At 41.6% G+C, this 26,883-nt stretch overlaps 8 protein-coding genes across 8 annotated transcripts; 4 read left to right on the plus strand and 4 right to left on the minus strand.

The window, feature by feature from the left end:
• Nucleotides 1-264: 264 nt before the first annotated feature.
• BCR41DRAFT_158579 (hypothetical protein) lies at nucleotides 265-6,553 on the minus strand. Its single transcript, XM_022019635.1, has 4 exons — nucleotides 6,286-6,553; nucleotides 3,248-5,811; nucleotides 3,075-3,144; nucleotides 265-2,947 (listed from the first exon to the last, which is right to left on the minus strand). Exons 1-4 carry the CDS (start codon nucleotides 6,468-6,470, stop codon nucleotides 355-357), a joined length of 5,412 nt encoding a protein of 1,803 aa, XP_021878127.1. The 5' UTR covers nucleotides 6,471-6,553; the 3' UTR covers nucleotides 265-354.
• Nucleotides 6,554-11,398: 4,845 nt separating this feature from the next.
• Nucleotides 11,399-13,564, plus strand: BCR41DRAFT_399580 (hypothetical protein; the record flags this gene model as incomplete). The annotated part of the gene is made up of 4 exons (XM_022029075.1): nucleotides 11,399-11,468; nucleotides 11,546-11,686; nucleotides 13,094-13,317; nucleotides 13,412-13,564. The coding sequence occupies 4 exons, from the start codon at nucleotides 11,399-11,401 to the stop codon at nucleotides 13,562-13,564; spliced, it is 588 nt and encodes a 195-aa protein (XP_021878128.1).
• A 789-nt stretch (nucleotides 13,565-14,353) lies between these two features.
• On the plus strand, nucleotides 14,354-14,656 carry BCR41DRAFT_360013 (hypothetical protein). Its single transcript, XM_022025294.1, has one exon. The coding sequence runs from the start codon at nucleotides 14,398-14,400 to the stop codon at nucleotides 14,647-14,649; it is 252 nt and encodes an 83-aa protein (XP_021878129.1). The 5' UTR covers nucleotides 14,354-14,397; the 3' UTR covers nucleotides 14,650-14,656.
• Nucleotides 14,657-14,896: 240 nt separating this feature from the next.
• BCR41DRAFT_373517 (hypothetical protein) lies at nucleotides 14,897-16,289 on the minus strand (the record flags this gene model as incomplete). The annotated part of the gene is made up of 4 exons (XM_022026785.1): nucleotides 14,897-14,958; nucleotides 15,056-15,305; nucleotides 15,639-15,958; nucleotides 16,193-16,289. 4 exons carry the CDS (start codon nucleotides 16,287-16,289, stop codon nucleotides 14,897-14,899), a joined length of 729 nt encoding a protein of 242 aa, XP_021878130.1.
• Nucleotides 16,290-17,578: 1,289 nt separating this feature from the next.
• Nucleotides 17,579-18,287, minus strand: BCR41DRAFT_373518 (hypothetical protein; the record flags this gene model as incomplete). The annotated part of the gene is made up of 3 exons (XM_022026786.1): nucleotides 17,579-17,751; nucleotides 17,896-18,008; nucleotides 18,211-18,287. 3 exons carry the CDS (start codon nucleotides 18,285-18,287, stop codon nucleotides 17,579-17,581), a joined length of 363 nt encoding a protein of 120 aa, XP_021878131.1.
• A 2,970-nt stretch (nucleotides 18,288-21,257) lies between these two features.
• Nucleotides 21,258-22,721, plus strand: BCR41DRAFT_399582 (hypothetical protein; the record flags this gene model as incomplete). Its single annotated transcript, XM_022029076.1, has 5 exons — nucleotides 21,258-21,494; nucleotides 21,576-21,717; nucleotides 21,865-21,954; nucleotides 22,182-22,208; nucleotides 22,342-22,721. 5 exons carry the CDS (start codon nucleotides 21,258-21,260, stop codon nucleotides 22,719-22,721), a joined length of 876 nt encoding a protein of 291 aa, XP_021878132.1.
• A 207-nt stretch (nucleotides 22,722-22,928) lies between these two features.
• On the minus strand, nucleotides 22,929-23,575 carry BCR41DRAFT_373521 (hypothetical protein; the record flags this gene model as incomplete). Its single annotated transcript, XM_022026787.1, has 3 exons — nucleotides 22,929-23,037; nucleotides 23,167-23,313; nucleotides 23,454-23,575. The coding sequence occupies 3 exons, from the start codon at nucleotides 23,573-23,575 to the stop codon at nucleotides 22,929-22,931; spliced, it is 378 nt and encodes a 125-aa protein (XP_021878133.1).
• Nucleotides 23,576-25,257: 1,682 nt separating this feature from the next.
• On the plus strand, nucleotides 25,258-26,604 carry BCR41DRAFT_158664 (hypothetical protein). The gene is made up of 4 exons (XM_022019636.1): nucleotides 25,258-25,792; nucleotides 25,916-26,044; nucleotides 26,165-26,190; nucleotides 26,310-26,604. Exons 1-4 carry the CDS (start codon nucleotides 25,433-25,435, stop codon nucleotides 26,428-26,430), a joined length of 636 nt encoding a protein of 211 aa, XP_021878134.1. The 5' UTR covers nucleotides 25,258-25,432; the 3' UTR covers nucleotides 26,431-26,604.
• The last annotated feature ends 279 nt before the right edge of the window (nucleotides 26,605-26,883 follow it).

Here is a 26,883-nt window from a genome sequence, read left to right on the forward strand (position 1 = left end):
GAAGAAAAAACTCAACCCAGATATTTTTTTTAAAAAAAAGTTTATTGAGACAAAAAAAAAAAAAAAAAAAAAAAAATTGACAGTAATGTTGTTGCTTAATCTGATGCTGTTGTACAAGTTAAAAGTAACAATGAGTGGTACAATAATGATGAAAAAACTAAGCGATATAAATTAGGAGTTATTATAGTAGGGATGCATGTTATTAGTGGGTAGTGGGTAATAGTGGGTAATAGTGGGTGATAATGGAAAATGATGAGTAACAAATAATTAGTAGATACGCATTAAAAAACAAAAACAAGAAATTAATGAAATAAAAATAAAAATAAAAGATAAAAGATAAAAACAAGGATCCGATTACGAAGGGCGTGAACCTCCACCTCGCAAGAGCGCAAGTGCGCTGCCAAGTTGAGCACTGAGGCTATCCCTTGAGGAGGAAGAAGATAAGGAGGTGGAGGAAGAAGAGGTGATGGAAGAGGAGGATAAAAAGCTTGCTGTACTCGAGGTAGATGATGGGCGCGATGCTCGTGACGCACGACGTTTTGAACGCTTCGCATGGGCTGCAGCTGTGGCGGCGGCCTGTCTCTTGGCTCGGAGCTTGACTTCCTCATTCTGCAGATGAGCTTCACGGAAATGTCCAAAGAACTCATGGAGCAAAGCAAAAATCTCCTCTGGTGGTTTTCGTGGGCCTGTCTGTAATCGGTTGAACATTTGTTGTTGTTGCAGTTCCGATGACCGAGTCAACCCCATGTTTGTACCAAGAACATCGGCCGCAGTCTTCTCACCAAAGTAGATTGCAGTCGCTTTCCAGCTGAGATCAAATGTCTCCACCAGATCAACCAAATCCTCATATTTGGTCTGGGCTTCATCAAGGAATGCGTCCAACTTGGCTACCACCTGCTTGGCCATCAGCAATTCCTCTCGTCGTTGTTTATCTTCTTCGTCGTCTTCCTGACCTTGATAATCATCTTCTTCGTCTTCCTGTTCTTGATCCTTGTTTTGGTCATCCTTCTCGTCGTCGTCACAAGTACTCTGCTCTTCACTACTTTCATCCTCACTATCATCAAGAGGTCCTCTTCCTTGATGCCTTTGACTAGGAGTCATAACAGTGGCCTTTGCTCTAGCCTTTGCTTTTGCCTTCATTTTGAGGCCCATAGTGATCACTTCAATCTTGCCTTGCAGCCTCTGTCGGAATGTCCTCATCTTCCGAAGGGATTTCTGGTGCTCCAGAACTTGCTCCAGAATTTCTCGAGTCTTGTACTGTTCCAGCTTCGAAAGAACTGCGAATTCTTCCGGTAGATTCAAGATCTCCGGATTGGTTTGGGCCACCATATTGGCGAGATAGTGCATAAGGTTCGACTTGCCATCCAAACTCCTCACATCACGAAGCTTGAGTAAGCTATGTAACCGGAATCCTGCAGCTCCATTTTGTTGATCCTGGGATTGCATTGATGCTTGCAAAGAATTCTGACCCTGGTTCTGCTGAGAGGGCATTGGTGGGGGTGGGGGTGGTGGCGGCGGTGGCGGTGGTGGCGGAGGAGCACCAGAAGGTGGTGGCGGTGCAGCGGCAAGAGGAGCTGGATGAGATGAAGAAGGTGAAGAGGCCTTGAATGAGCCTTTCAAGTTAGGCATGGACTTTGCAAGATGAAGTGACCTCGGCCGTGGTTGTGGTTGCTGTTGCGGTTGCTGTTGCTGTTGCTGTTGCTGTGGTTGCTGCTGCGGTTGCTGTGGCTGCTGTGGCTGAGCTGGCTGTGTGGATGCCTGAGGTGGATGGTATTGCTGTTGCCATGATGGTTTTTTGCGACCATACACTGTGTTGAGCATATTTCCGACTTTCAACACGCCTAAAAAGAGAGTTTTCAAATCCTCATTCATCCGGAGCGCATCGCAACCTTTAATAAGCTCCTTGATCTGCTCTGAAGTTGAAGCCAGATCCGAGTCATAGCGTAGCATACAGATCGCTGCAAACAGGTAATCTTCCATCGTCAATGGATCCTCATCCACACAGTTTGCTGATGACCCAGCAAGCGAAGATAATAAACCTGATCCAGACTTATTCTTGAGGTTCAAAGATGAGAACCCACCCTTGAACATGACGGATGGTGCTTTAGCCCACTGTAAAGCCACCGAGTCGGATCCCGAGATGGGGATACCAGGAACGGGTGTCAAGATAGGTTTGCACATCGCATACATGAAGCGCTCTGAAAGACCTAATTTTTGGATTGCCTCGGACTCGTTATTCAAAAACTCTGCTTTATGTTGGCGCTGATAGACTTCAAGAGCTGAGCGCTCCTTCTCAGTTGGCAAAAGGGGCTGCAGCGTCAACAAGTCATCTAGGGTCAGATGATTCTGGTATGCAGCAGGTGTCGAGGAGCGTGAACTGAATGAGGCATTATCAGTGCCAATGGAAAGAAGGGACGAGCTTGATCCTGAGCTAGCAAAAAGTGGGTGAGCAGCAAGTGGCATGGGCATCATCGTCTTTGGAATAGCCGGTAGTGGTGGAGGAGTTGGAGGGCCAAACAACTGGAACAAACTGGGCTTGGTTAGCGACGAAGATGACCTGGAGCGCGTGCCAAGAGATGGGTTTGAGCTGTTGGAATAAATCGGTGCGCCAGATCGGATCGGCCCAGGAGTACGTCCTGCAGTTGCAGTTGTGGGACTGGATAATGATTTCTTATCTGGATCAAGATTATTCAAAGATGAAACCATAAGTGCTAGAGATCGTCGTCTTGAGACAGCTGCAGCAGCGGCGAGATCAAATGGATTATTATCAGCAACTGGCGGGGAAGTTAAGGCGCTAGCGGCAAGAGGAGTGGCTGTAATATTGAGGGACAACACCAGAGAGCGAAGCGTTTCGAATGACTTGTATCGCTTCATCAATCGCGAGAGACCGATTGATACGTTAGTTGCTCTACGAACGTCCAGCAATGTGACTTCCTTGGGTTTCGCACTAATCAATACAAATTGATGAGTAGGACATTAGTGAGAGAAGACAATGACATTTCGATATGACACGTAACAACAGAAAGGATGAAAATAGAAGAAGAAAGGAAAGGAATAAAAGAAACAGAACATACTTGGCTTGTTGAATCGTCTCCTTGGCTTTGAGTCGTTTCTGTTCCTCGACAGGATCAATACAAAAAAGCTCTAATCGTAATAATAAAAAGGAAGAAAAAAAAAATTAACATCCATGCCATTCAAGTTGCTCTAGTATAATCCCATGTACTTTATTCTACACACGGTTTCTTACCTTCAAACTTTTGAATATCCATCTCAATCGTAGTCGGAACTTCTACAGGCCCTAAAGTCTCTTCCTTGTCAACCGCATGAAGTGAGCTATCTGGACTAATAATATGACCCTCCCTTGGGCCAGGAATTTCTTGAGGGGGACCTTCAGGCTGACCTATCTGATTATCAGTGGTAATCCTCTCTTGTGCATCAAGTGAACACCCTGCGAGCGCTTCAGTGGCCCCTTTTAAGACACCATCTGTTGCTTCATGATTAAACCCGAAGCTGGGTCCAAAGCCTTCTCCAGGACCATATGCATGAAACTTTGCAGAGGAACCTGCAGGGTGACCTGGCGTAGTAGTCCGATTCAGATGGCCGTTGATACCACTTTTGCACTTTTGACCTGTTCGAGGATGCAAGCTATGGAAGCGATGATACTGGCGATGATGGGGCTTAGTATCGAAAACAGTCTGTGAGATATCGTTATGAGAAAGCGCATCCCAACGCAAGATGTGACGAGCCACAATATTTCGACCTTGAGTAGTGGAAGGAGTAGCTACACCCTGCTGGGAATTGCCCACATTCGAGGTCAAGATATGAAGTGGTGTCCTCGTAGTCTGCAGACCTTTTGCTGGTGGTGGTGGTGGCGGCGGTGGTGGTGGTGGTGGAGGTGGCGGAGGAGGAGGAGGAGGGGCAGTTGAGGTCGATGGCGGTGCGGGGATCGATGTTGCACTCGATGGTGGCAGTGGTGTGGCCGCTGGAGCATCAAGGACTTCTGGCGAGGGATGTGCAAGAGACCGTGGCATAGGTGTGGGAGAAGGTGATAGTGATCGGTCGATCGGTCCTGTTCCTGCCTCTTTGGCTGTTGAGATCAGCTCTGGTGATAAATCCGTCATCGTTACACTCCGAGTTGGTCTAGCCAAGTCAGATGAGCTCGAGAAGAATCTTCTTGTGAGAGGACGGTCCTCAAGTTGGAATTTACGGGACCCGGGGATGCTCCCTGGCGTCTCAGAAGACTCGGCATTTGAAATGACTGCTGCCAAAGAAGGACGAACTTTGTCGGACGGGGACGATGCAGGCAACGAAGTTCTTTTTGCGTTCTCGTTCAATTGTCGTTGAACTTCTGCCGATATAGCCTTGAGTGCTTTTCTCGAGAGTCGCCTACTGAGAGGACTATCCTTTTTCTCCGACTCTGCAGTTCTACTGGCCGTTACATCGTTAGTTGATTCTGCAGACTCGTCAAGGACACTCAGCATTGACTGAGGTCGACTTTGAGTTCGACAATCCATATTGCTCTGGATGGTATGAGATGCATATGAGGAGTCAGCTGACTCATTTATGCTTTGAGAATTAGCTGCATCAGGCTCATCGGATTGAAGAGCCGGAGCAGAGCCACGGCGGATAAGGATAGAACTTTCGCGAGCCTTTAACGAAAGGCTATGTTTCAAGGAAGGGGGCAGACCTGTTGCTGGAGATGAAACACTGTTGTTGGTTCCCTCCTTGTCTTCCTCCTCATCCTTATCCTCATCCTCATCCTCATTCTTATTTCTTAGTGTTTCACAAACAGGGTTATTAACAAGCAAGATTGACAGGCGATTCTTCCTTCTAATTCGCCTCTTTTTTGATTTTGACATTGTGCGTTCCATCGATTGCTCTGTAGATGATGGTTCTGGGATTTGACTAGCTGAGGTGGATGGAGTCGCTACTGGGTCGGCCAGCGATGCCACAGTCTGCGACTCGTTGTTCATGAGGCAGTTGTCGATGCTTTCAAAGCTACGACGGGGTGCGGTATGGACGTGGTGAAGTGGAGAGAGTGGTCGTGATGGTGCTACGGATGATGATCGTGATGAGATTGGGGTATGATTGTGGAATACAGCACCTGAATCCGAGGGCGATGTGGGGAAGCTGAAGGGTCTGGGGGAGAATTCTGGTCTCTCTATCAAATCCTGTGATGGTAAGTCATTTTGGGGCTTCTTTTTGACGACTCTACTGACACGTCCTCGACGAACTCGAGCAGACCTCGCTGAGGAGGAATGCTGAGAGACTGAAGAGAGGTAGTCACTCTCACAACCATCACTGTCCATTGGTTGTGAAAGATGTTGTGGGTGTGAACGAGAGTTGGCTGAGGAGAGAGAGTGGAAGCGAGGATGAGAGTAAGTGGGAGTGGGAGAGGTTGGGGAAGGTGGAATGCAGGCATAGGTAGGGGGTGATTTGGGAACTGTATCAACAGAGAAGCTGTTGTCATCATCATGACCATTTTTTTGATCAAGAGTGTTGCGTCTGTTGTGCCGTCTACCTCGTTTGTATCTCCTTGACCGTTTGATCGCTGCTGCAGATGTAGATTCAGCAGAGGCAGTGGATGAAATAGTTGCGGGAGTGAAGGTGGAAATATTAGATGTGGTGGCGGCAGTTGTTGATGGTGTCAAGGTTGCTGATGTAAATGTCGACTCCTTCACTGGACGGATGGACCGTTGCCCGGTCTTTTTCTGACTGGGTCTATGGTGAAGGGTGGATGTTTTGTTGGTGTTCATTGACAGTCGCAGATCAGGTGGATAAGAGGGTCTTCTAGCACGAGCAGGAGTCGACCTGCTGTGCGCCTCGAACATGGCAAGTAGAGCAACGTTGTGAGGAGAAGGGTAGGGGAGAAGGAGAGGTGAAGGGAGGGAGAGGGAAGAGAAGGTGAAGATTTGGAGGAGGGAAAGTGGAAAGAGAATAAATGAAGGCAAGAGAGCAAAAGAGAAATAGAAAGAGAGAGAAAAGAATAGGCATGTATGGTTAATTAGGATCACTAAACTGTAAGTGGGAGCACAAAAAAAAGCTCTCATCATTTGAAAATCGAATTCCAAGTCATGGTGTACCATGGGTAACCATGGCCTGATGGTAAAGAAACAAAAACAGAGAAAAATGAAAGGACCCATGGCCAAAAAAACTATGCCAAGGCTCACTTTTTTTTTTTTAAATATCGTTTTCACGTTGTCCCCACTCTTGTGCAACACGTATTCATTACAACCTCACTCTCTATTTTTTTGGTGTATTAATTTATCTATTTTTTGTCCTTACGAATGATCGGAGAATGCTCTCACTCCGTCTAAAGCAGTATTAGTACTTCTGCAAGAGATGCTATTGTTACTGGCGCTGTTGCTGTTGCTATCGTTTATGTAGTTGCTGCGGTAGAAGTTGTCGCTGTTATTGTGGCTGCTGTCACGGTGTGGTCGAATAGGCCCAGTGTGACCATTGCTGACCATCAGCAAATCCTCTAGTAATTAGCTGTTGATGGCTTTACGAAAGTTGAACTAGGTGGATCTTTCTCTTTTTTGATATGACAGAAAGTCTAATATCAGGACAAGTAATAAAAAAAAAGAAAAAGAAAAAGAAAAAGAAAAGAAAAAGAGACGAAACGTATTATTACCAGCAAAACAGTAAAGAGAATAAAAAACAACAGGGGCTTTTCGAGTAAAAAGGGATATCAAAGGTCGAGGGTGCAAAAAGGGAAAAGGATGAATCTATTGATAGGCAATGAAAAAAAGTGCCTTTGGGGGTAGAAATAAATTTGTTTTGTGAGAGAGTAGGGCGCGAATGAGATGTGGATGGTATATATATATTGTGTGTCTGAGTGAATGAGATGTGTCTGTGCGTTGCCAGCTTGCGATAGGTTCGGAGTGGTCGTTGTGCTGTAATCGTCGTTGCCGTAGTACAGAGTTACAGGAGATCAAAATATAAACAAGACGGGAAGATGGTGCAACGATGGAGACGGAAGAACAAAAAAAGGTCAACGCCTCTCCTTCCCCCTCCCCAACAAACAAATAGCACATACACCTAGTCTTTAACAGCCAATGAATTATTCCTGTCTGTTGTCTTTCAGTAAGCTTTTTGTTCGTGAAAGAAAAAAGAAAAGATTAAAAAGAGGGATTAGAATAATTCAACAGAATGGAAGGCAATGGAATGCCAATGGAGTTTGATTGGAAAAGATGAAATGTGAGAATGAATGAGAATGAATGCGATGAATGAATAAATGTGATGAATGCAATGGACCCGATGAATCAAGCAGTGCAAAGTGAGAAGAAGAAGAAGAGAGAGAGAGAGAGCTAAGGAGAGATTGAGCGAGTGAGCGAGAGGAAAGAGTGAGAGAAAATGCGGGGGAGTGGGAGAGAATGAAGAAGAATAAGAGTTACCGCGAGAGAGAAAGAGAGAGGAGATAGAACAGAACAGCAGAAACAAGACAGCCACACCCAATGACCACATGAACAAGGTATTTTACAGAAAACTCTCTTTTACAAAAAAAAACAAACAAACAGATACGGAGACAAAGCACATGTAAAACGTCTATGGGGTTCACAGTCCAACAGCCGATGTGGATGTGAATGCCAAGGCACATGAGCACTGCTGTGCTTCTGCTTTTTTAAGTCTGTAGTACTGGAAAAAACAGGACAAGGAGGGACTTTTGAAGGACAGAAAGACATGTCCAAAGACAAACAAGGACAATTGCAACATCATGTCGTTTTCTATCAGACTTTCTTTCACCTGTACTCATTTCAATAACAGAACAATACTAAAAAAAGTTCATTCCAAATCGTAGACATTGACGTGTGTTTCTGTTGAGGAAAAGCTGGTACAACATTTTGCCTATCTTGACATTTCTCCAACATTCCCATTGTACTTGTCTGACGCGTAAAAAAAAAAAAAAAAAAGGGTATTCAAGTCCATCCAGACGCGCCATTGGAACCATCTTTTTACAAGTAAAAAAATGAAAGAAAGAGACGGATCAAAAGGGATAGAGAATAGGGCTCAGGATGACAATGCAACAGCAGGAGCAGGAGTGCTCTTTGTTCCTCTCTGGCTTTCTTGCCTCTTACTGCGAGACAGGAGGTATAAAAACGGGGCTTCAGAAAAGATGCAACCCAAAAAAACACAACATGCACCACAATGCATGCTAAAAATTGAAAAAAAAAAAAAAAAAAAAAAATAGGAGGTTCAAGTAATCACAGCTACCCTTACTGTATACCACTTTTTATGTCTTCGTTAGTACGGATTGTTACTGAATAGATTCTATATTGTATAAAGTATTGTAAATAGTCGTTCCTATTCAATGCTTTGGTTGCTGGCGAGATTTGCCTTTCTCTCTTTATCTTTTTCTGGACCTGGGTGATTTCTTGTCTTCTCTACTTTCCAACATGTTTATTGAGGGCTCTGAATCTTTGACTGCATGTGTCAACAGCACAGCACAGACTTGATCCTAACCATTGTCACCATCGATCCATTTATTAAAAACGCCACGTTGCGTTGATGGTAAATTTGATCCGTGGTATGTACAGCGACAGTTTTTTACTCTTTTTGGTCCTTTATCTCATTTGTAATTAGAGTGATGACGGAAGTAGAGAGTCTTTTTTTTAGATGGATGTTTAAGAACTTTCGCTTGAAAAAATACAACCCTTGACTTTAAAAAAGAAAAGATTTTTTTGAAGTCGAAAGGACTTTATGTTTTCAACTCGAGCCATAAACTAAATACCTGTTGCCCCTCTTTTGAACGATAACATGCAAGTGTGCATGGATGGGGGGTTGGAAAGAAATATTAGAAAACCCATCATGGTCAAAGAGACAATGTCATGCGCAGAGAGAGTAGCTTTTGATTTATTTAACATCTATTTTATTTTAACGACAAAGATGGAGGTTGTGAACGATCCAAAACGTCTTTCTAACGATGCCTCAATGCTCCTGAGGAGACAAAGACGCAATGAATAAAAATTAGAAACATTCTCTCCTTGAAAGCCAACGTGGTGTCTCTGACCCTTTTTTTCTTATTGCCATGGCTGTATGGTTATGGTTGTGATTGCCTATTATTTATTTTATTATATACTATTATGGCTATTTTATTTTATCCCACGAAACAGAATCCCCCTCTTTCAGCTGGGACGGCACTTTGTATCACGTTCCAGGAGTGAGTTTATTTTGCTGCATGATTTTTCTCTCTCTCTCTCTCTGACATGCAGTATACATGTACTGTACACAGTTACTGTACAACTCTATACATACGCCACGGTATTCGGTATTTTCTTCCCCTCTCTTCCCAATTGCTTTTTTTTTTATTGCTTTACATGCCCAAACAACAGATCGACCACTTTGAAAATTTGGGTTGGTACGTGGTTTTGATCATGGTGACAGTCTTGGTGTCACTGATTTGAAATCAATGGAACAAGTTTAAAATAGGAACACCTTGTATAACATTTACAGTAGCTATCATTGAATACATATATTTGCATGAATATACTGATATAAAAAAAAAAAAACTCGTATGATTTTCAAAAAAAAAAAAAAAAAAAAAAAAGAGGGCTCGAATAGACTACACCATGCTTGTCATCTTTCTATTGTTTTAGTCGCTATACTCATGTGTTATAAATATAGAGACCTTGGGAGCAGACATTCTGTCAAATCAGGAGAGGATCGCTAAGCAAACAAAGTCATATCACTGGTCCAGGGTGAGTTCAAATGTCAACCGTGCGTCAAGGATATTGAAAGAGTAAGCAATGCTCGCAAGATCTCTCGGCTCTTTTTTTTTTAAACAATTTTGCTGTTGTTTGACTTATTAGACTTTTCTGGTCAAAGAAATAAGAAATAATAGATAGAAGAGAGGCTAAAAAGTGCTGTTAGTCATTCTATATTTGTCTTTATCATGGAGTTATTCGGTTGGTTTATAAACGTAGCGTATACACATATCATTCATATCGTATACATGTATATCCTACATATATACATGTATATATATATAATAAATTTAGACATAAACCATCAACTTTTCTTATACATCATCCTTATTCCGCAGCAATTCTAGAATTCTATGAAGCGTTGCCTCGTGAAACACATGACACATTTCTACAAGGAAAGAAATCTTCTGCTGTGAAGAAAGGATGCCAGTCTATATGAAATTAAAAAAAATAAGGTGTCTATCCATCCGCCCTTGCGCAATCTGCAATAAATTTGCTCCATGGCTCCATATCAGATATATTTTATCGGCCACTTTTTATGCATTCTACATTCTGCATTAAAAAACAAATGCTTTTAAGAGGGAAAGCCGGGGCGAAAGAGCCACGTCGAAACTCTTTCACTCTACCCGGTTATTTTTATCTTTAAACATCCTTTTTTTTCATGCAATATATAGATAGTTTAGTTTACACATGGAATGGGCGAAGAGTAAGTAAAAAGAGGAGAGAGAGGGCGTTTGTGCTCATTAAAAAAAAAAAAAAAAAAAAAAATGAAATACAATACAATACATATTCATATCCACTTCCGCTTCCTTCGTTCGCACCGTACAGTACATGTACATGTATAAAATGAAAACCATGTTTTTGGTCAAAGTCAAAGCGTTCTTGTTGACTGAAGCTATGCAGTACTGAAAATTCATACAATCAATATTAGCCAGCCGACTACAGGGCTTAATCTTATATCTTGTTGTTCCTGCGTTTGCGTTATTGTAGGGCAGCACATGTCGCACGTTGCCATGGATGTGCCAAAATGGAAGAAAAAAATAAATAAATAAAAATAAATAAAAAATAGGAAATAGACAACTTGACTAGACTAAGCAATTGAGGCAGTCGTAGTCAATTCGTCGTGCCGCTCTAGACTTCTTGAGGCGTCGAAGTCACATACCCAAATTACAATCCAGGAACAAAAAATCCAATGTCACTGACGAGGTCAAACGTGGCAAATACTAAAGCTTTGCTTTCTATGTCTGTTGGTTCGAAATCCCTTACCTTCCATACATCTGAGAGAGAACGGCAGTTAATTGATCTCTCAATTACAGGTGGACTAATACAGTACAACTATACTGTTCATATCATTAGCTTGAGGCGTATTTCTTTACGGGTTCAATTCTCTATTAATCTTCTCAATCATATCCTCAAGCGTTGTGGGAAGAGTAAAGTATCGTGTCTACTCATAATCGATGCAACATCCATCCGAAAGCATTCTCCTTCCCAAGAATGACAAATAGTGTCCTTTAGATGAAAATAGATCAGTACATCTGGCAGGGTTTTCAAGGAACAAGCGAAAAGGAAGAGGGAAAAAAAAAAAAAAAAAAAAAAAGATCGACGCATCGCTTGGAAATGAGGAAATATTTCATCACCCATTATAATGACAAAACAAACAGTGACAATTCCAAAAGACCGACATCGCAAAGGCAATGACAGTTCGTCTTGCTTTGCGTGCTCGCAAGACATTCGAGAAGTGTTTCTGGATGCATTGTGATTCAAGTAAGATGGGAATCCCATTTCATTCCTTTATGTAGATTCTAGTGGAAATAAATGTATTGCTCTCAATTTGACATTAGAATCAAACCACCGCGCATTACATTCTATCCCGACAAGGTCTTGGATGCCATTACAAGACTACCATAGTTCTGTAACTGCGACGGCACCAGCTACAGTTATCACCGACAGCAACGCTGTCCTCAATTCCCAACATCGAGAAAGTCAGCAAACCTGATCTCTTCTCGGAATCCTCTTTTATCATTATCACATTGGTTCAACCTTTCAACCAATCCCTTAATACTTGCAACTACACACAAAACGAGATGACCAGCTCTAACATTAAAAAGATTTTAGAGTTGCTGTCCGAAGCCAAAGATAAGGATAACAAGTTGGCTAGCTCATTGCAGCAGGTCAAAGAGAAGGAGAAAAATGTTGACTAGCCTGCTGCGGGAAGTCGAAAAGGGCAAAATGTCTGATCTGCAACTGGTGGCAATAAAAATGTTTGAACTATAAAGCCAAGCCCTGCTATTTTTCAAAAATTCAAATACATGTTAATGCTATCCTTGTCGAAAAAAAGAACAGAAAGTGTTTGAAAATCTAGCGGAGGCGAACGGAGGCAAATATGACTCGTGCCTTGGTCAAGTGGCTACCATACTGGGATCCAAAACCAAAGCTGGAGAATCCTTCGACAATGCAAGATGTGTTTATGAAATGTCACATTTGATTGGAATTGGACCAAAACTGAACTTGAAGAAGCACTAAAAAGAAGTCAAGTGTATCGATTCTTGAACTTAAGCTTAGATGGCCTCAAAGAAACCATTACCAAGAAATTATTTTCAACATCCACGCGATATGGAATACCTGTTCATATCATAGAGCTGGGTAACATGAAGATTATACATATTACTCTATCCTCAGATATCATTATTTCCGATCTACAGTCTAAAGAAATCGCCACATTTCCAGTGGAGAATCATGGGTACAAGAACAGACGCCTGAATAGACCAGCTCTATCAGAGCAATTATATAATCTGGATACCCAGTAAAGATGCAGTCCCTAACAGTGTGAACGACCAGAAATTTCGACGGCTGGTTGCGTGGATGCAAAGGCAAGCTAAGGAATAGTCTCAAAAGATGTTATAATATGAAATAGTAATAAGAAAAAAGAAAGGAATCTTACTCAGAGCTTCGTTAGAAACAAGGAGTCAGCGGTAGTTTGATGCCGCGCCTACGCACCCCAAACTCGGCATAAAATCTAGCTGCATCAGGTACATCCAAAGCGTGTTGGTTGGCATGCGATATTGTTTGGCGCGTGTCAATCATTAGCGCTACCGTTGTCCTGCCGAAGCTGTTCCCATTTCATTTTCATGCCGGGAGAGGAAGAGGCCTTATTCTTTCTTTCATCATCTTTCACCGCTTTTATAGCGTCGACAATGTAATCCACCATTGACTTTCTACTGGTGTTTATCGGCGGTGGTGCCAAAGAAGTAAAGGAGATGTGACTAAGGGGCAATGGTCTGTTCCTTTCATCTTTGTTTCCTCCTTTCCATTTTAAGGAGGCTGGGAAGCAAATTACCGATTCAAATGTTCAACTCGTCACAAGCTACTCTCTTTTTCATGTCTTCCAGTGACGCCGCTTGCGCCTGCACCAATGTTACAGCTGAATACCACTGTGGTTAGTCCCCTCTGTTCAGTGGGTGCAAATCCAATAATCTTTATCAATGTAATGGCATCTATGGCAGCCCGGCCTATGAGCGCAAGCATTGCTGGAACAATGAGTGGCTTGGTAGGAGTCAGTGCAGGTCTTAAACTTGTTCATATCGCACCTATGCAAAGGTTACTTCGAATATTGGTAAAAAGGTTTGGACTTGATATTTCTGGTTCCTTTCGCCTCAGCTGACATTTGTTTTTTATATACCATTCTATTTTTTTGACTTTCGATGCAGCACACACTGCATCCTGGCACCCTCCATCGCTTTATCCGAACCAACGGCAGCGCATTTGATCGAAAGGGCGATCAATGCCTTTGCATTTTGCATCCAAGCAATGTTCATAGTGAACTTAAGGTTACAAATGTGTCGTCACTCTTAGAGCAGTAACAATCTCTATATTATTTTTCCTAGGGGTGACTGTACGCCATGCACTAGTGAACATCTGCCTCATCCTTTTGGAAAAGAGCATAAACTGTAGTACTGTCGCATGAACTTGCCAGAAATGCAAATTGGCTTCTTTCTACAGACATCTGCTTTCAAAGAGAATAATTAACCGCGCCTGCTGCATCTGGTAATGAAGTCTCTTTAATTCGTCTTGTCAGTTACCACAGTCATGCGCAGGTCAATTTCATAGACGATACGTCAGTTCCGCAAGCCTACAGTACTGCTATCAGGCCCATTGGTGTTAAGAAGGGGAATATAAATGATGGCTGTTCATTCGAAAGGACATATAGGACAATGAGCCAGATTTGATATCTGCAAATATACCTTATTCAGCAAATGTTATCTGCGTTGGATATATCTTTCATATCTGAACCTGCACTTGAAGGGGTCATGAAAAAGGGTTAAGTCAGCAATAGATTGGTGTGCCGGCATAACCTAACCCCGGCGCTAAGGGCATCAACTACATCCAAAAATAGACCAGCATGTTAATGAATGTGCTATTGGCATGCGTCAATAGTACCGCCGTTATCCTGTTAAAGTTAGCCACATTTCATTTTCACACACCTTCCCTCATTACCTTCAATGGATTTAAAGGCATTGCCAAAGCCGTAAAAGATGTAGAGATAGGGAGCAATGATCTGTTTTTCCACCAATAGGCTTCTTTAGCTTTTTTCTTTTTTTACTATAAGAAGGCTTTGGATCAGACTATCGACTCACATTCCCTCAACTAATCATAAATCCCAATATCCTCCGGCTCCTCTCCCGTCTGCCACATAATGAAGGCCTTCCAGATTTCCCTTGCCGTCACCTTAGCAGTTCTCTTTTTCTTGTCTTCCAGTGATGCCGCCTGCATCTGCAACACCTCTACCCCTGGAACATATTGCGGTCAGTCTTCTTACGTCACTGGATGCATTCACGAAGTCGTTTATAAATGCAATGGCGTCTATGGGAGCCAAGGCTATTACTATGCGCGTTGCAGGAGAGGTTGCGTCCATGGGTCGATGTCTAACGACCACTGTCTGCGCTAAATTTACCTATAAATAAACCATGAAGTTTTCATTTTACTTTTTGCAAAAGGTAATTTCGGATGTTTGGACTACAAATTAAGTGGCAAACGTTAACTTAAAAGCGTGCGACATCCCTAGTTTCTTTCACTTAAGTTGAAATTGCTCTTTAATACATTCGTCCTTTTTCCTTTATTTTTTTTTTTTTTCCTTTATTTTTTCGATGTAAAGCATGGGGTGTACCGCCATAACTTTCATTGTTCTGTTCAAATCAACGGTGGCGCAATTGACTTAGCCCCCGGACGCAGGGAGAGTCAACTCCATAGTGGCTCCCTTTAGTGAGTGTTCATAGTGAGACCATAGTTATTAATGAGTCATCACTCTTTTTGCTTAAGCAAGTAAACTACTCTTTCTCTGGAAATGTAATTACTTTTGAAGTCCCAACTAGCGCGTTTTCTTTTGAACATCTGGTTCGCCTGTGTAAGAGGAATGCAATTCGTCTTTTCCCTCTCCCCTTGATGGAGTATATAGCTCAATCGCATCTGATGCATCCAACAGTAACGCCTCTTTGAGTTATCACGCCGGTCTTTGTAGTCATACGCAAACCGCCGCAAGACTACAGCAATACCACTAGCAGCCCCATAGAAGTTAAAGAAGATCTGCTTGTGGAGAGTATCACACTTAAAAAGAGTACTTTATGGCTTTTACTTTGTAGTTTTAATTTGCTAGTTGAATTATATGTTATTTGCTGTTTGAAAGTATTCTACAGCTTGACACGCAATCAGCGAACGGTTAAGAGGGATGTCGAGTTGGCATGCCTGAGTCAGAAAGATTGAGACGACTACAAGCTTGACATAGGACCGTATATGAGCGACCTTAAGGAGCATTGAGCCTTGCTAGTCTTCATTGACGGACTTGACTAGAGAGGATTGAATGACCAATGGTCATCAGTTGCAACAGGAAGGTCTTGGGTATTGCAAATGTATAGAGTGCATTCTATCATTAGCACTTACTCTCGCAATCTGAAGCAAAACGCTCTGATTCTGGTGGCGCGCATTAAACCTCGGGCAGTAAGCCAAACAGATGCTTACAAATAATGAAACATTACTTGCAAGCCAGTAGAGGCTTTCATCAGCTGCATCGTCGCTCCAAACGAAGGATAACGCAGCTTCGATAGCGGTGTCCCTACTTTGACTGTAGTTGGCCGAGCCGAACACTCCTGAGGATGCATGCAAAACAAAATACCTCATCGACTGTGTTGTTTGCTCTAAATGAAGGAGCACATAGTACAACAGCGACGTCTCTGCTTTTAGCATCACAGCCAAAGGACGCACTCATGAGCATTCAGCAAACAAAAAAACAAAAATATAACTGAATTGCTACTCCAAATGAAGGATCACACAGCAATAGCGACATTTCTTGCTTTTTTACTGCCCAAGGACCGAAGCGAGTGAGGGAAGAGAACTTTTAGGAGTCTATGATCTATTAAACCATAGACTAGAAGACCGGCATTAGTGTATGTACATTAAGAAGTAAATCATCAAGGTAGAGAAAGTGAAGCACGCACCTTTGCAATTGTCCTTATGATCGCTATTTCCCGACACAGTAAAGGCCTTAAAACCAAACCTCAAGAAGTGAATGAAAGCATATCTCAAGAATGCCATGCGTGCTTTAGACTCCGTGAGACGCGTCTAGACAAACCCTACTAAAGGCTCAAACCCACTTTTAAACGTCAATATTGGCTGGGGCTGCGGATCACTAATGGTTACCACGAGTAAAACAAGGATCATTATGTGCTCATATGTCAACAGATCTTTCAAAAGAAAAAAAAGAACCTTGTAAAAATAAGTCTTAGTTTATAGCTGCAAGTAGCGGCAAGCATCCATTGCACGAGCTTGAGTTAGGCGGAATACGAGAGTGCTCTAACACTCTTTGCTCTGATATTCTGCTTGTCTTCACTCTTTGAACTCATGCGTAAGAAGGATTAGTTGAGGAAGATATCTCCTTTGGATCCCTTGTATTATCCCTTTGGTCAGTTTAGTGTGCTTATATTTTTAGGAAATTAGCTTAAGTTGCTAGAAGATTCGCTTAAATAAATCCCAACTCCACTTAACATGTCAACCAAATGTGCTCACTTTTAAATCATTTTAACTCGTAACTGTTTGTTGATATATATCTAGACACACTCAACACATCTATCGACATATACACCATTCAATGGATACATGCCTCAACACATACACCCAAGTCTCCAAGCGCCAAGGGTAATAGTAATGGACAATGTCAAGTTCCGCAAAAGCCCAGAGATCAAAAAAGTAATTGAAAGCCATGGTCTTACATTCTTGTTCCTACCCCCATATACCCCTCGCTTCAATACGACTGAATGGGTCTTTGGTCATGTTAAGGCCGATGTAAGGATCCAAGAGTTAGATAGATAAGCAAGAAATGTTAACAGAGCACGTTGAGGCAAGTCTTCGAAATATGATACTGTATTACCCCCTCAATGTGCTGTGGGTGGATGCGTGAGGTCAATAGGAACATATCAATAGCACTCAGAGGTGAACCTCTGGGTCGATATTACAGTTGAATAAAACTTAAGCGAATTTGGTTTGAAAGTTAAGTAAAATTGGTAAGCCACTTGGCTCAGTTGGTTGGTAAAATAGCACCAATGATATATAAAATAGCACACTCAATTGGTCAAAGTATTATTTATTTACATAAATCACAATAAAGACGAATGCAATTATACATTCTAAAGACGTCCACTGTTCTTTATCTTAAAATCATTGATAAGCTGCAGCACGCTTTGTATGCCACATCGATCACCATATCACCTTGATATATCTTATTGCGGTTGGACATTTAAACATATCGCTCTCTTCAATATCGTGACAATGTAAAGACCCCTCCACTGACTCTACTAAGACCATTCCAATGCTCAATATAGTGCTGATCATAGCTGGAGATGAAAGGGGATAGGATGTTGAAGTCCTTCGCCTCTTATCCACCTGAACTTCGACAGCCCTTGAACTCGATCTGCAGGGCTTTGTAAACGGCACTTGTAAGTAAATCGAGATGTCCCATTTGCGAAAGCCAACTCAGAATATTTTGTCCAGACTTTATCAACTAGAGCCTACCATTGATATTCGGCCTCGTCGATAGTGATGCTTAAAGGCTTCTTAACGTTAAAAAGACAGGCATCATATTGGAGTTGAGAAAGGGAATGTGAAGGGGTTGAATTTAGTAAAGAAACATTGTTTTATTTTTTACCTTTCCATTGGCATAAAACTTTAAATGGTACCATCAGATATTCACATTTACACAACACCTGGGATGGCACGAATATGATATGCAACAATGCCTCAATATAAAACAGTGGAAGTCTTTAGAATGTATAATTGCAATTATATATAGAGTAGGGTTGCAATTGTGGAAGGAGACTTCAGTCACGGTCCGGGCTTTAAACACACCCGTTTTTTCTACTAGAACATAAAAAAAAATAGACGTTAAGAAGCGTCCAGAGGAATTTCTCCTTTACAAAACATTATTTTGTGAATTAAGTGAAGATGGTCGCGTTTTTATTACAATAACATGCCAATATTCTTAATTTCATTGACGTCGTGCTCTCCAGTCGCCTCCCAATTCCTCAACGATTCTTTCATAGCCAGTGTTTCTCGAATTCGCGAATGTTCGCATTCGCACAATATAAGATCATAGTAAAATCATATAAATCATATTCGCAATTGAGAAGTACTATTCATAGCTCTGTAGAAGGATTAAGAGCCACTTGCTTCTCTCGATTCATAATAACCAACCAACCTGTTAGTCTCTTCAAATCCTTCCCCCTTGTATTTGATACGATAGTTGATTCAGTTAATTCGACGAACCTATCAAGTCTGATAAAAATAGGGCATTAGAGTCATGCGACATCTAAATAAGACACATTTTCTATCCCATTCGAAACTCAGGATCGCCAATGAAGACAAAGTGAAAGGCCATCGGTTTAAGCTGCAAGTAAATCTAACAGCACCACGAAACACCACCGTAACAATCTCTTGTCATTAACGAGAGAGTCATGGCTATGGGAGGATCAGAGATAATGGCAGAGTTGCAACTAAGCTTACACTCCTTTATGTTCCCCCAAGAAGCGTGGCTGCCGACTTATATAGCACGTAGCTATATAAGGCACCTTCACAAAGTACCACCATCGAAAAGACCACTGGCGATGGAGGACAGTGTCATGTCTTCAATGCAAGATAATAAATGCAAAAGAAAGTGGAAGGCCATCGGTTTAAGCTGCAAGTAAATCTAACAGCACCACGAAACACCACCATAACAATCTCTTGTCATTAACGAGAGAGTCATGGCTATGGGAGGATCAGAGATAATGGCAGAGTTGCAACTAAGCTTACACTCCTTTATGTTCCCCCAAGAAGCGTGGCTGCCGACTTATATAGCACGTAGCTATATAAGGTACCTCCACAAAGTACCACCATCGAAAAGACCACTGGCGATGGAGGACAGTGTCATCCCTGTACATGCATTTGTAATCGCCGATTCAAAGTTCTATACCCAATAGTAGTCTTACCACTAAGAAGTTGAGTAGCAGTAAAAATGAAGAATTAGTACAGAGATTAATCAAGCTTCCAAAAAATACATCACAATACCGGTATTTCTGCAAAGCTTAATTACCACTACGTTTTAAGAGCTGCTTTTCCATTCTTATGTGGTGATATTGCTGTTGCTGGTGTTGGTATATTCTGCAAATAGGAGCAAGTAAATTGACGGGAGCAAAACTGGAGGGAAATATGAAAAAGTGAAAAAAGGATAAAGAAGAGCGAGTGAAGTAAAGATTGTTCCTTTATTTCACACTGCGGAATTTTTTATTTTTTTCAAATCAATCACATGCCATTTTCTTGATCATTGTGTCGTAAAAGCCAGTCACTATCTTTAAGGAAAGAGAGTACCCATAAACGGTGCGCGAAGAATCCACTATCATCAAGACACTACGCAAGCGGCTTGCTGCTATCTCACTCGAACCAGATACAAATGATGATCTTGAAACATCACAGGCACAACTTAAGCGCACCATATCCTGTCTTTCTGAAACTCAACTTTAGCTGAAGAACACTAAGGATGCTCTTGCCAATTGAGAGTGTTACACGCTGTACCATATAGACTCATGTAGCGTATACAATGATTTAAAATACCACTCACATGGTACAAAAGATATTGTCTGTCCAGAAATAAAGACCCAGAAAAAAAAGAAGAGAGCCAAGATTAGACCTTTTCATATTTGATTTTTTTTTTTTTATTTTTTTTATTTTTTTTTTTTATGTGCGTGAAAGAAGAGAAGGAACGAGTAAGTGATCAGATTTCAAGGCGCGATTGGAGGAAGAAAAATTTCATGGGTGGAGGTGGGAAGAACATTAATAATATTCCATCCTCAAAGGTATGCAGGGCCATACATACAGCAGCCTGCCTGTCCACAAACAAGAGCACGAGCCACATTGCTCTCTTTGTATGGCGTACAACAAAGAAAGAAAACAGTGAGCAACAACTGGAGTAAAGGACGAGATTCAGAGCACAAGCTTGTTAAAACTCACATATACCGGTTTTCACCAACTTAGTAACAGGGCCTATCAGGCACTTATCAGCCAAGTTTGCTATTCGACTCTCTTCTCCCATTCTCTCTCTTCATCCCTAACAAGGAATAGGATAGACTATGAGAACTGTGCTGCGGCAGTTTTTGTCGGAACACACATTTTTTCCTTTTTCCTTTTTCCTTTTTCAAACGCCAAAGAAGTATGACATGTCATTTCATTGGACACAGATAAACGTTGATACTTTGTTTCCTCATTTTCATATGAGATATGACAGATGACATCAAAGACACGTATGTATTTTTATTTTGTTGTTTATATTTTATTGGTCGCTCTTGAGCGTACAGCAAGCAAGGTACTTAGTATCGCCAATTTTATTTGGTCACGATACCTTATATTTTTAATCTAAAAACGATGATTGAATTGTTCTGGTGGCATCTCACTACGTGACGGACTTGCAACAATACTCGTAACAAGCGAGCTAATTGGCTGCCAATACACTCGAAAGTATTCAAAAAATATAAGGTATCGCGACCAAATGAAACGGGCTATATCCTTGCCTTGAAAATTGACGAATGATATTACACGTACGCAGATTATCCATTTCAATTCCCGCTACGCCGCTTTCTTTCTTATTTGAATAGACTCAAAGTGCTGAATATATATTCGTTATTCAGTCAATACTTTGAAATCGCAAATTGGTTTCACTTACAATTTCCCTGAGTGATTCCACCACCCATCCTTTCTCCAGGGTTGCAGTCAGCCACAGGGTCCAGGTTTGATACACATAATACATAAAAAAGAAGTCTTTCTCATCTTCTCACTTTCTTCTTTCCACAATTTATTTTATTTTAAGCATTTTACGGATTATACACATCATTCTTCCCCACTTTCTTGCATGCCTTGATGCTATTCTCTTTACATTCTTTCTACGTGTTAATTTTTTTATTTTATAAGTAGAGCCACATCTCCATCAACTTTTAATTCATATATAGTTTTTCTCGATTCACTGTTTTTTACTTATCATCAATGAACAGCCAACAGCAGACATACTTATTGCAAACTAGAGGAAAGGAGATCTCTCTGAAGGATTGGGCAATACTCAATGATGATCTCAATGTGGAGGAGCTGGAGAATTGTTGGGTAGCCAATGCTCTTCCATTACTGAGAAAGTCCAGAAGTCAGCATCAACGAGAAGCATGCAACCGTCTTTCTGGATATTCAAAGGAGGCCAGGGCGAAGATATTTAGACATGTGGTCAGCGAAGTATGTTTTTCAACAATTTTTCTGTGCTCAAAATAGCAACGGCTTTTTACTTGTATAGTCCAATATTAATATGAACTTTAGCGCCACAAGATTGACTTTTTACGTCCCTTAGCAACAAAACAAGAGCAAGCAGTTGCTGTTTTGAACACAGAAGAAATATTGAGAAACATCAGATATAAGGGAGCAGCAGTAGCCACCAGAAATGAACGGCCATTAAAGAAAGGTAATCAGGATTGAGGGATTCTTTTATTATTATTATTATTATTATTGTTGTTGTTGTTGTTGTTGTTGTTGTTGTTGTTGTTAACGCATTTCATTCCTTTGTCAAATCGTCCGCCTTGTTCATGTAATTTATACGATACACAAATAGAAGCTACGCTGCCAGGTAGGAAGCACCCCCGGCCAGATGAGGACCTCCCTCTGCAGTCCTCCCAGAGTTTTTCAAAACAGTCAAGGAGAGGTAAGAGACTAGCAATATATACGAATTTTGTATTTTATCAGTCTCTCTCTCTTTTATGCTAACTCTTCTGGTAATTATTGTTGTCGTTTTTCTCTCCAGTATCTTTTGGCAAACTGTGGTTAAAGAAAATTGTGAGTAGTCTCTTTATTCACTAGATCCAGCTGTGGAGCTATTAATTGATATTAACTGTTATATTCTTTCTATGTCCTTGTAAATTAATCTAAAAGCAGTACCCGGAATACTCTCCAAGATTAGTAAGAATCTTGATGGGTTCCTCAAAAGAGATTCTAAAACTATTGTCCATGCATGGTTGACTTGCTGCTGTTGATCTACTTGCGGCGTTCCGAAGCTTTGTAGAAACTCCCTCTTCCGTTCCTCTAACTCCAGCTCCGCCACTTTCCGCTGCATGCCTTCCAGCCTCTCCATCTCCATGTTATGGTTCAGTTGAAATGACTCTGCTAAATTTTGATGAACCCTTGATATTAACTGTGCCCGTGGCTGTTGACCCTGTGGTGCTCGCCTCGTCAGTGGTTCTGAATCTTGCCATGCCAGTGGTTCTGGAGCTTGTGGTAGTAGCTCTTGCAGCGGTGACTGTTGAAGTCGATTTCGCACTGACGGAGCTTCTAGTAGCAGCTTTAAAAAATGTTGCAATGATTGGACTTCCCTTGGCTGTGTTAGATGAAGGCTTGGATTCCGATGTAACTGCATCATTAATTGTTGCAATATTTGTTCCTCGGACATCTGGTGACCATTTGGCTGCTGCTTAAGCTAAGCAAATGAAAAATGTGGTAACAAATCTATGTAACTAAACGTGCTTAACCTACAAGGCTACTCTACAGCTTACAATACCCCGCTCAATTAAAGTTATCTGAAATGGATTTATCTCTTCCAATATTTGAAATTAATTTGAACAGTTCCACGAGCGCTCTAAAGGCTGCATTGCATAAAGGGTGGGATAAAACTATTCTGTCTCTCTAAAGGTAAAAAAGGCCAAGGCCTCTGAATTCCTCAGCGAACAACTCGGAAGAACGATCCAAGAGCGTTGAAGCAACGGCACTATAAAATCGTTTATGGCCCAGCTCGCTTTGTATGTTGTTTATGTAGAAGTCTCTGGCTTCCTTATAAAAATCCACCGTTCGGTTTTCTTCAAACTTCTTGAAAGCCTTCTTAATGGGTAAGTTTTGATTCCGTTCAATACAAGCTGACAATTACATCAGCTCTCGTGGCACACAGTTCGCGATATCCAGTATATCTTCGTAGGTCGCAGGGTCGAGGTTAGGGACTTGCTCCAGCGGCTTCTTGAAAACGTTCTCCAACAAAGGACCGATGTAAAGATCGCGTTTGAGGTGATCAAATTCACTGCATCATTCAGCGGGAAATGCATCCCAAAAGCGCCTCGCCTGAACTGTTTACGTTTTAATCGAAAGTAATTATGGCTGTTTTTAATTAATCGGATGGGCTTAGATGACTTGTTCTATGCGACGCGAAGTGCACCATACATCTTTATCCATTCTGTGGCACGCTCTTCATCAGAGTCTCTTGCTTGGCCGCTAATGATTGCGACTGGCCAGGCCAGGAGAGACCGTGCACTCGCCTCAATTGCGCGTTTGTTGTGGACCATTTTTCATATGACTGAGTGCAGTGAGTATGCTTTTTGAACCTGGCTACTCCATCCTTTCGTGTGTTTCTCTTAGTATCTCAGCCGAAATGTCTGCAGGGAAAAAAAAGTAATGAGACTCAGCTCTCTCTTCGCCAACAGACCGAAAATGTCTGTCAAACCTTGTTTGTATGGTCTATATGCTTTCTTTGATTTCTCCTGCTTGATAGTCGTCTCGCCATCGATCCATGCATCATCCTCGATTTTTCGCCAGCGTCCTCCTCATGCGTTCTAAATGTTATTTGTGCTTATGCCAGATCCGTATGCTATCTTTGATCTCTTGCATCCAATAACCGCCCCATCTTCAACGAGCCTCGGCCTTGGACAGCGGCCTCCACGGGTTTTCTATAACCATCTCTGTGTGTGTATAGAAAAAAAAAAAAAAAAAAAAAAAAAAAAAGACATGGCAGACAGTGTGGTCAGGCAAGAGTAATAAATTACATTCAGCAGTCACACGGTGAACTTGGTAGGAGATAGTGCTCCTTGGTAAGGGAAAAAAGAAACCAGCCTGCAGTGGACAGGAGCATGTGTGTCAACACATCACTTCATCCTTCTTATTTCATCAATATTGTTTCCTTGCAACCCTGAGGAGCCCACCCGTTAACATTATATGATAGTGGCCCCTTCTGTAAGCTCAATGAGCACACATTCCATATACTAATGCTGGCCTTCTTTAACAGATCATCAACTCCTCCACTCCACTTGCTTTGGTCCTCGGGCAGTAAGAAAGCAAGAAATGTCACTATTGCTCTCTGATCCTTCATTTGGAGCAGGCATTCTGTTGAATGTTTTTCTGTTTTTTTTTTTTTGTTTTGCTGAAAGTTCATGAGTACCTCTCTTGGCTTGATGCTAAGCCTGAAACACGTTCGATATCTCTTGAAGAGTTCTTCTCATCATCTTTCCTGCAACAACTACAGGGAGTGAGAGCGGAAGAGAATGAGAAGGGAAAAAAAAAAAAAAAAAAAAAAGAATAGAGCGAGAGGAAGCACTTGCTGAATTGTCCAGACAGAATAGTAAACGAAATGATGGACGCGTGGAAGAGATTGTCGCTTCGCAAATCCACACAATATAGTTTTTGCACAAAAATCAATAAAGCCCTGTCACTGCTTTTTGAGAGATGTTAGTTTGTCCTGCACCCTTTTTCAATTTTAATTGGCAGCGTCATCTGGGCCACCATTGTGCTTGTTATTTTTGACTGTCCTGTCTCTGCAATGTCCCTTTTTATTTTCTCTCTCGCTATCTCTCAAATACACATTCTTTAATCCTCCATTCTTTCTTTCCTCCTGTGTATTCTCCATTATTATTATTATTTCTCTTGTTTAATTCAGGGGCTGCAAAACTTTTTAAACTAGGATTGATTTTTTTTTTTATTTTATTTATTTTTTTATTATCTTGCAAAGAAGAAAAAAAAAGTAAGATTGCGGCGAATCTTTTTAGTGTTTCTCGTATCGTCGTGGGAAAATGGAGCATGCTTCTTTATCATGATTGCTTTGTACTGAGCTGGCTTACAAGAGTTCGTTTGTTGGTAGAAAGGAGCTTGCGTAAGCTCATACTTCTCTAGGTCGCCGTAGATGGACTCGATGCAAGGTTGGATGCATTGAGTGACTGCCTGCGCCACCACATTATATAGAATAGATTGATATTTGTTTTCTCCTATCTTGGTTACACTTAGTGAAGAGGTCAAGGATTACTTTGTCTCTAAATCGACTCAGCCCCATTGGCAGAAAGATATATTCATAGAGTTCACTGGACGATTGACCGGAGCATCTGGTGACTTTTTTTTTTTTTCTTTAAACATTGATAGAGCGCATCAAAGTCGCAATGGTTCCTCCTCCTTCATACACTGGAACGACTACTGTCCTTCCTACGAATACTAATACCCACCTCTATTTCCGAACTACCAAGGTATCGGAGTGGAGGCTGGAGGACTTCATCGTCTCCACAGGGCTGACTGAACGGCCTTTCATAATGTACTTGAAGGGTATCGCTCTACGAAAGGATTTACCCGTTGAGGTCCAAGATTTCGCCAAATTATTGAAAGACTACTATGGCGGAGCTTTCCGGGAAGAGTTTGGGGTCACCGAGGGCGATGCCCACAGAGCTGCCAATCATACTCTTTTAAGTGGCAAAGAGGGCTTGCTGCTACAGAACCATGTAGATAATACCATTGAAAGTGATAAGGTAAATGATTAAAAACTAAAGTTAGTATAGACTTGAACAACTCAAAGGTCCATGATGCTGCCAAAGTTTTTTTTATTTTATTTTTTATTTGTTTATTTATTTATTTACATGATTGCCTTCAAGCGCATGTTGAGCGTTGGAAGGTCTTCACAACCTTTATTAGGGGACAAAGAATCAGAAGGCCCAGAAGGATCATCGGATTCGATGTCATCGCAAACAAAAGGTGCAAATGATAGTCATAATGAAGAAGGTGTACGAGTCTTTTGAATGGCTTTAACGTCTTTTATGTTGAAATTATAATCTAACTATTTATTATTAATATTATTATTATTATTATTATTATTATTATTATTATTTGACGATGGCAAATAGTTTCTTTGCTTGACACTCTTGATCAGGTATATGGCATTACAGGGCATTCATGATGCACTTTTTGATAGATCAAAGCTAATACGAGGCGGCCACTAACTTGCTCCCATTATTATGACTGTTTTATAATCATCTCTCTGGTTTAAAGCCTTTGCCTATATACATCTCAAGCGCATCATTCCAGGAGCCAGTGTCCATCCACACTTTCTTCTTTGACAATCCGGTCTCCTCATGGAGTGATACCCGCGCATTTTGTCATCAGCTCCTAAACAAGAACTTCAAAGTCTCTTGCAAAAGCGTGTTTCATTCATACGTGCAGAGCCTATCAGAGATCGCCAAGAACGAGGCGATCGAACATGATGTCAGAGAGTCGGCCAAAGAACTCTTCACGATAAGCGAAGCATGTTTCCGAACTGATTTCAAAAGGGAACAGGAGGTACTGGGGGCCACCATTGCCCGTAAACGCTTGTTGGAGCTGTTGAATGCACACCATTCAAAGCGCTTGCGCACGGATTCAGTTACCGACCGAGGAGCTGTACAACATAATAAACAGTTGAATGAAGACCAACAGTTGAATGAAGACCAACAGTTGGATAATGCCGATCAACCCCATGGGATGCTATCACGTGGAGGTACTGTGCTGCCTGATCCAATTGAGTGCGACAGGCCATTCTGTGATCCGGAATCGCGAGAGGACTTTCAGGATGGCGAGGACTTTAGTG

Source organism: Lobosporangium transversale, assembly GCF_002105155.1.
Source record: "Lobosporangium transversale strain NRRL 3116 chromosome Unknown BCR41scaffold_40, whole genome shotgun sequence".
Lineage (NCBI taxonomy): Eukaryota > Fungi > Mortierellomycota > Mortierellomycetes > Mortierellales > Mortierellaceae > Lobosporangium > Lobosporangium transversale.